At 48.0% G+C, this 8808-nt stretch overlaps 1 protein-coding gene across 6 annotated transcripts in view; it reads right to left on the reverse strand.

Moving 5' to 3' along the window:
* Positions 1-3907: 3907 nt before the first annotated feature.
* The window catches only part of SLC1A6 (solute carrier family 1 member 6), a 29301-nt gene continuing 24400 nt past the window's right edge, over positions 3908-8808 (reverse strand). For 3 of the 6 annotated variants that reach the window (XM_019609978.2, XM_010724756.3, XM_010724757.3), the window contains one exon: positions 7660-8201. In XM_019609978.2, the coding sequence (XP_019465523.1) occupies positions 8003-8201 (199 nt within the window). In that variant the 3' untranslated portion in view covers positions 7660-8002. Of the gene's footprint in view, positions 5557-6196; positions 6234-7659; positions 8202-8808 lie in introns of those variants that run through there. The other 3 variants (XM_010724758.3, XM_019609979.2, XM_010724759.3) reach the window with 2 other exon arrangements.

Here is an 8808-nt window from a genome sequence, read left to right on the forward strand (position 1 = left end):
TCTGGCTGGCACTGCCCTTCTGGTCTGCATTCCGGGTTGCTGTGACACCAAGCTCACTGTGGAACACAGCCACCACCAATGCTGTGTTCTTGTGACATGGCTGTGCCAGTTGGGGTGTGGTTCTTGGAGCTGGTGGCTGCTCCTGGTGATGTGGCCATGACATAGCAGGGCTGGTGCTGCCTGGGATGGGGCTGCTGCCTTGCGCCGTGCGTGTAATAAAGAAAGCAATGAGTTGTTCTTGAGTTGGTGCCTGTTGGTACTTAGGCCGTGTGAGCATGAAGATCACAGCCATTCCCTTTCTCCCACCCCCCACGGGAAGCCAGGCATGAGGTGATGGGAAGGAGGGGGAACAGGGCCCTGTAGCACAGCAGTGGGAGGAGTGCTTTTCCTTCCCAGAGCCCATGCAAATGTGGCTGAGTGCTTGTTGAATGCCTGAGGTTCCCGTGGCTGAAAGGAGCCCTTCTGATCTCGTCCAGCCCAGGAGGCCCTGGAAACGCATCTCTTCTTGCCAGGACCTCCTCTAAGCCCTTCCTGTGGTTCCCAGGTTTGCACAGTGCTGTGCTGGTGACAAGGCCGTGCCCCATGAGAGTTGGCTGGCTGCAGCCCCGCTGCCAGGCCCTGCCTGCACATCCACTCCTGTTCCAAGATGGAGCATCTTCTGTCCCCCCATGGGCCACTGCAGCCCCTGCCCTGCCTGTGGCTCTGGCTGCTGCAGAGCTCCCAGTCCTACAGCCTTACAGTCTCTGTCCTTTTCCAGAATCATAAAGTAATTCTTTCTCAAATGTTTCGTGTCTTCCATCCACTTCCATCCGCTGTCTCTGTGACCCTTCTTCTCTTACCTGGGGTCTGAGTTTGTCCCTGGATGTATGCCACACTCTGGCATCCTCTGTTTCTCTCTTCTACAAGGTCCTTTTGCGTGTTTTTCATGTTTCTTTGAGTGCCAGTTGTAGTTCCATTGACTTTTTGTTGTGTTCAAGTGGGATGGGTTGTGCTAATCCCAGAGCAGCAAGCAGCTCACATCATTCAGCTTGCAGTATAATTTTCTTGCAAAGGCTTTTAGGTGAATTTCTGAGAATAAAAATGTGAAGTCAAGAAGGAGGCCACAAAGAAGTTCCTCAAAACTCTTGGTTGTAATGGAATGCTCAGCCATGGAGGCATGGAGAATTGACATGCGTGAGGGAAGGGATGCCATCCTGTGGCACCTGGGCAGGCTGGAGAGGTGGGCCCATGCCAAGCTCCTGGATTTCAGGTTTTTTCTCCAGACTGAACAATCCCAGCTCCTTCAGCCATTTCTCATAAGACTTGTGCTCCAGATCCTCACCAATTTCATTGCCCTTCTCTGGACACATTCCAGGGCCTCAATGTCTTTCCTGTAGTGATGGTCCCAGAACTGAACACAATACTCGAGGTGCGGCCTCACCAGTGCTGAGTACCGGGGGATGATCACCTCCCTGCTCCTGCTGGCCACACTATTTCTAATGCAGGCCAGGATGGCATTGGCCCTCATGGCCACCTGGGCACACTGTCGGGTCATGTTCAGCCGAGCATCAACCAACACCCCCAGGTCCCTTTCCTCTTCACAGTCATCCAGCCACTCATCCCCAAGCCTGTAGCGCTGCATGGGGTTGTTGTGGCCAAAGTGCAGGACCTGGCACTTGGCCTTGTTGAACCTCATCCCATTCACCTCAGGCCAGTGATCCAGCTTATCTAGATCCCTCTGAAGGTCCTCCCTACCCTCAGGCACATTGACCCTACCTCCCAGCTTGGTGTCATCTGCAATCTTATTGAGGGCACACTCAATCTCCTCATCTAGGTCATCAATAAAGATAGTGAACAAGATGGGTTCCAGTACCGACCCCTGGGGGACACCACTTGTGATGGGTTGCCAGCTGGACTGAACTCCATTAACCACTACCCTCTGGGCACGGCCATCTAGAATGACCTGGATTGAAAAGGCACACAGTGCTCATCCAGTTCCAACCTCCTGCTATGTGCAGGTCACCAACCAGCAGACCAGGCTGCCCAGAGCCACATCCAGCCTGGCCTTGAATGCCTCCAGAGATGGGCATCCACAGCCTCCTTGGGCAACTTGTTCCAGTGCCTCACCACCCTCTGGCTGAAAAACTTCCTCTTAATATCCAACCCAAACCTCCCCTGTCTCAGTATAAAACCATTCCCCTTGTCCTGTCACCATCCACCCTCATAAACAGCTGTTCCCCCTCCTGTTTATATGCTCCCTTCAAGTACTGGAAGGCCACACTGAGGTCTCCCTGCAGCCTCCTGATGCATGCAGTTATTCCTCCCCAGGCACAAGACTCTGCTCTTGCTCTCATTAAACCTCATCACGTTCCTCCTCGCCCTTCTCCATCCTGCCCAGCTCTCTCTGAATGGCAGTACAGCCTTCTGCAGTGTCACCCACTCCACCCAGCACTGTACCATCAGCAAACTGGCTGAGGATGCACTCCATCCCTTCATCACAGCCCTCTGAGCTCTGCCCATATTCCAGTTCTCCTCACTGTCCAATCCACTTCACTGCCCACCCATCCTTCCCTGCTTCCTTAGCTTCACTATGAAGATGTTTTGGGAGACCATGTCAAATTTACTGTAGTCAGTGCTCACAACACCCACTGCTCTCCCCTCATCTACCCAGCTGGTCACAGCAGCACAGAAGACAACCGGCTTCCTTGTGTGTGATTTCCCCTCAGTGAATCCATGTTGACTATCCTGATAACCTTCTTTTCTGTTTTCCTGGAGGTGACCTCCAGAGTAACTGCTGCATCACTTTCCCAGGGTGGCAGTGAGGCTGACTGGTTTGAACTTTCCCAGATGCTCCTTCTTGCCCTCCTGGACACTGGAGAGACATTGCCCACCCTCCAGCCCTTCGGGCACCTCTCCTGTTCTCCATGACCTTTGATAGATGATGTAGAGCAGCTTGGTGGTCCCTTCTGTCAGCTCCCACAGCACACATAAGAGCCTGTGGATTTCTGTGCATTGAGTTTGCCCTGATGATCTGTGATCAGATCCACTTCAACCACAGGGAAGTCTTCCATTCCCCAGACTCTCTCTTATCATAGAATCATAGAATCACAAGGTTGGAAAAGATCTACAGGATCACCCAGTCCAACCATCCACCGATCACCAATAGCTCTCAAATATCTCCAGCATCTGGGATTCTTGAGGGGCAGCCTTAGCAATAAAGACTGAAGCAGAAGTGTTCAGCAACCCCACCCCCTCGGTGTCCTCCCTGACCACAGCACCCACCTCAATCATCCGCAGCCACACATTTTCCCCAGTCTTCCTTTTGCTATGGGTGTGCTTTACAAAAGCCTTTCTTTGCTGTGACCTCTCTCGCCAGATGTAATTCTTAGTGGGCCTTAGACCTCCATGTGCCATCCCTGCATGCCCTGACAGTGTTTCTATATCCCTCCCCTACAGCCGGACCCCTTCCCCACATTCCATAGACTTCCTTCTTCCATTTGAGATCTGGGGCTCCTTACGGAGCAGAAAGAAGATGAGAAGGGTTCTCAAAGGGAGAAGGAGCTAAGCATTGCTCAATTACCGTGCCACTAATGCAGCATTTCAGAGAAATATAAATTCATTATTGTTAAGCCCCAGAAATCTTTGGGTAGATTTCCCAGACAGAAGTTTTGTGCCTATGTGCTATGCACAGCACATGCAGCAAGTAAGCCAGCCCTGTGCTGCTGTGCCATAGCAGACATATGCAGAAGACAGCATCAAAGGAAAAGCTTTGGGGAAAGACCTTGTAAAAATCTGAATTTAGCACTTGACCTGTAGCACAGAGACATGGAGATAAGGCCGTGTAACACATGATGCTGAACGTGGCATCCCTGACTTCGTGGGGTCATGGCTATGAGGGAGAAGAGTGTGGGGGGGGAAACATCATGTAAGAGCGCTGTGGAAAAACATTCCCTTTATTTTTCAAATATGCAAACTATCTTTATTGACACTGAAACTCACAGCATGGAAAGAAAGGCCTTGGGAATTAATACAGTCAAACTGCCCAAATGTGACAACACCACCACCACTGCAGCAGTGATTTCCAGTTACCACCTTCACCCCTGGGGAGAGCAAAAGATTTTGTGATTCCAGATTTCATGGGCAGATCCGGCTTCCGAAAGAACGTGCACATACTATGTAATGAATGTGATCCATGGCCCAAGGTGTGAAAATCTATTCCACATATTTTCTCTCTTAAATTCCCTTTGAAGGGATGTGTCCTGATCCAAGAGCTCCTCATGGGTGTATGCACTGAGGCAGCTCCCTGTTTCAGCCCAAACATTGCCCATCCAGTCATCAGGAATAAGTTATTTGCCAAGAGAAGAAACTTGCTGTGTTTCTGCAACTAGAAGCAGCAGTACTACAGTAAAGGAAAGACCGCATACATTCCCAAATAGCTGATAACTTAAAAAGACAGCTGATAAAATGATTTAATATTTTCAGTTGCGCAGTTCTGAAGGCTGAGTTGGTACGAGGTCAGAGTTTGGGCTTGGAATGAGTACAAACACTTCTGTATTCCTGGCTGAAAACTTGAAAGCTTGCCTCCTTGCAAAGCTGGACAGCGTGGGGACTCGAGACCTTGGGATATACACACTGGGAGCAGCCACAGCTCACAATTAGCACAATTAGCTCCTTCCAAATAAACCTTGCTTTAGAAGACTCATTACTGTAATGTAAAGCAGTGTCTGTTGTTTTAGTAGTTTTGCAAATCAAACTGAGTGTCAAAATTAAGTATGCAACCTCACAGACCGAGGGTTCAGTACTGCCTGTCCTTGGATCAGCAGCAGAATAATTGTGTGTGTATATGTACGTGTGCACGTGTACCCCATTTATACACACACACACCTGTATATAGATATATTTGTGTATATATAAGCAAATTCCTGACAATACTGTTTGGGTATTGTAAACAAATGGATAATCCTGATCATAGATTGGTCCACAACATGGGTGGACACCACAGCAAAAAAATATCAGCTGAATTCTGAAACTCCCCACAGCAAACTGGCTTGCAAGATTGGAAAAGGAGCCATCTACTCATCTGTGCTCGTTAATCTTTTGTTGAAGGTAAGAAATCACATGGCAAGGCTTGGAGCAGCATGCTTGGTGGGAACAAGCGAGATGATGCCAATGCAGTGCAGTATGGAGAGCCCCTTTTGTGATATGCTTATGTATCTGCTAACAGCAACTGAAAACAGGTTAGAGTCCTGCTGAGTTTAGTTAAGTTACCATAAGGATCCTTTCTGATAGCTTTTGGAAACAATCAGAAGGACCCTTTGCAGTACCTCTAAACCAGAAAGCATGTGCATATATTATAAAGCCAGAAGAGAAGGGACATTCATGATCAACTAGTTTGACTCTGCATAACCCATGCCGTAGGGCTTCCCAGAATTAATTCCCACTTGAGCTAGAGTCCAATCCAACCATCTCTCCTTTTCTTCCAATTCATCCCTTGGTTTGCCCTTTATATATATATATATACAAGAAGTCTCTTCAGGAGTAGAATTCAATGCTTTCTTGAGAAGTTGGACAAATAATCTGCAAAAAAAGAAAAGCAAGATGTGATTCAATAAGGATAAATAAAATTACTGTATTTAGGTAGCAATAATCAACTGCACAAACACAGGCTGGGAAATCACTGGCTAGGCAGCAGTTCTGCTTAAAATGGTGTAGGAATTATTGTGCATCATCAGTGGGGTGGAGGCAATGCTACCATGCTGCTGTGAAATCATCATGCACGGTTGGATTTTATAAGGTCTGTTCTTTCTGCTGGTGTGGACTCACATCAGCTGAGCTGTGTCAGTGCTAAGCCAGTGCTGTCTTAGCTCACTGTAGATGCAAGCTAACACACCTTAGAACTCTGAGGTTAAGATCCAGCCTTTAGATACAGCTATCTCATCAAAGTTCAGGTCTAACCTCACTATCATACCTCACTGGGATTTAAGATAAGCCGAGCAGACCTGAATTTGTTGCCGTTTGAGCAGATCCCCTGAGCAGCGTGCTGTTACCCGTGCTAAGCTGAAGCTAAGATCTCTATCTCAGTGTGCATGAAATGTTCTTTCCTCTGTGCTAATAGATCTTCAGTAGGATCGTTCTGTCCAGCTGTCCTTAATCCAGTTGGAGAAAGGTGTGGAACAGAGGGAAAAGTCCAGAGGATGGGACTGTGAGTATTTTTTACCTGAGAGGGCATACTGAAAGAACTGGCTCTGTTTAGTCTAGAAAGGAGAAGAGCAGACATTATAATTATATTCATGCAAAGAGGAGGAGGAGGAGAATGATTTCTTATCGCACTTGCCAAGTCAGGATGAGAAACAACGTTCTTACACTGTGACAAGGAGAGGTTTATGTCAGGGAGGAAAAAATGCTTTGGGACATACAACCCAGAGATCAGCATTGCTCAGAGAGGGCCTGCTGGGGTTGTCTGCATCCCTGCCTGGGTTCTGGGGGTCTTTTCCTGTCCAATTTTCTGTAAGTCTTATAAAAGACTGATTTTTTTCCCCAATATATACTGAAAACCATAGAAACCGCTCTATTTCTAAGTAGAAACAGCATTACAGCCAAGTTTTTGGGCAGCTGGATTTCAGCTTTTGGATTTTGCTGCCTTTCAGCATTTCAGACATTCCCAGATGATGCACTTCTGTAATTGTAACTGCAGATATATTCCCAGAATTGCTGCCCGAGGAGCTGCTCGGATGTTCAGAACATTCATAATCCTTTACTTGAATGTGGAGAGTAACAAACAGTGCTGCACACCACGTATTCCAGCCTTCTGCCTGAGGGCTCAGTTTTGCCTCAAAAATTGGACTCCAAAATCAAAGCTTATAAAAATGAGTGAGAAACAGATCGTCACTTTTCTCTTGTTTTAGCAGCAAATGCTGCAGATGCAGTCCGACCAGCTTTGATAGCATAGTTTAAGCATACTTTAAGTGTGAGAAAAGCCCAAGACAGCAGCATTCTCCCTGCAATACTGTAGCATGGATGAAGGCACAGACAGCACAGGACAGCTCTGTAATTTTGTCCCTGCCTCTGAGCTGAGAAACAGCTGGCACAGAGCAGCCGTGGCATGAGGCAGGAGGCACACTGCTCTTAAGCTTTGCAATTCCCCTTCTGCTTTCACTAAGAGGAGAACAGATATTTAGAAGGAAACAAAGTGAACTGTTTGGCAGAGCTTGGCTGAGAGGAGAACTGGTTCAAAGGTTGGACAGTGGATACGCTCCATTATTTGTTTGCTACTTTCATAATTCACTGCTTCCATGAATGGAAAGCCATTCTGACCTCTGTGCTACCAAGCAGCACAGCCCTGTCCCTACTCTGTGGTCCCATCTTCTTTCGAGAGATAGAAGACCTCAATACCCACAGCCAGAAGGATTGCCAGAGGGGTGAGAAGACTTCAGGAGGCATTGGTGGTGTTACTGTGCAAACGCTGGGACTGTACACAAGAACACTGGTTTTTCACAAGCACTGGCCAGTGAAGAGTTGAAGTGGAGTGCAGGTGCCCACCAGAGATCTCAAAGCTGCCAAAATCTTGAAGGGAAGCCACTGACCAAGCGAAGGCTTTGCACTCTGCATCTGCAGGATTAGCAATGATTATCATGCCAATATCCTGGTGCCAGTCCGCAGGTGGGGGTGTCACCGACCCACCTTGTCAATTAACTATGCTTCAACTTCAGCTCAGAACGGAGGGAGCTCCTGGTCCAGCTCATCCACCGCGCCTTATTTACTCAGGTCTAGCTCTTGAACTCCAGGAAGAATGACTAAACCAGGCTTTCATGGAACAAAAGTTTCTTTGCCATTTAATTTTCTCCTCTTTAAGGTCAGTTGGAAAGAGATGGGGGATAAAAGGGATCAGGGGAGACTGCACGTGGGGGAGGAGAACAGTGTAGATGTTGGAAAGTCTGTCATGTTCTGTCCTCCTCTCTGTCCTCCAAGACTTCTGCTTCAAGTCTTGGCTTTATACAGCACGAGTGTGTAATGCTGCCTGACTTCACAGTGCTGTCTCCCTGCTGGGGTGCCTGAGGCTGTCGTTGTGTGTGCAGACCCGCTGGCAGGGCTGCTCTTTCTCCTCTATCCCAGAATTACCGAGTTCACATTCCTGCGCATCCAGCTCCTGCCGGGAGAGATGCTCCACAATGCCAGCACCCAGAGAGTCCCCCAGGACGTTGGTGGTCGTTCTAAGGCGGTCTCTGAAAAATTAGAGAGAAAAGTGATATGTAACTTCTTACTATTAGCTAAGGGGATGAAGAACATTTCAAGAAAACCTGATATATAAGCCTGAATATTGAAAACCTGTCATCAGTCCAGCAAACCAAAATATCCTGCAGCATTTACAAGAGCTGGTAGGACTTTTGTACCTCTCTGAAAGCAATCTTTCTGGGTAAGTGCAAGAGATAACTCAGTATCTTAGGAGGTGTGAGCTTTTCCAGTCAGTTCTGATCTTATGCACCTCTCCCAGAATGAATGGAGGTGTTGGACCAGACTGTTTCCCACTGTTCAGCTGTGGCTGGGAGCAGACTTGGGCTGCTTTGGCTACAAACCAGCAATACACAAGGCAGAAGAACAGAGGAAACACTGCCGATGTATCCCTGAGTTAGGATTTAGACAGAACATTCTTCAGTCTCATTCCTGAGGGTGCTCCTGAGAAATCACTTGTCCCAGAGTTTAAAAGGGATAGAAGTGGAAATGTGTTGCTAGTTAGATGCTCAGGTTTGTCTGGCCAGTCCCCTCCATCCCATCCCATCCCATCCCATCCCATCCCATCCCATCCCATCCCATCCCATCCCATCCCATCCC

Source organism: Meleagris gallopavo, chromosome 30 (assembly GCF_000146605.3).
Source record: "Meleagris gallopavo isolate NT-WF06-2002-E0010 breed Aviagen turkey brand Nicholas breeding stock chromosome 30, Turkey_5.1, whole genome shotgun sequence".
NCBI classification, from domain to species: domain Eukaryota; kingdom Metazoa; phylum Chordata; class Aves; order Galliformes; family Phasianidae; genus Meleagris; species Meleagris gallopavo.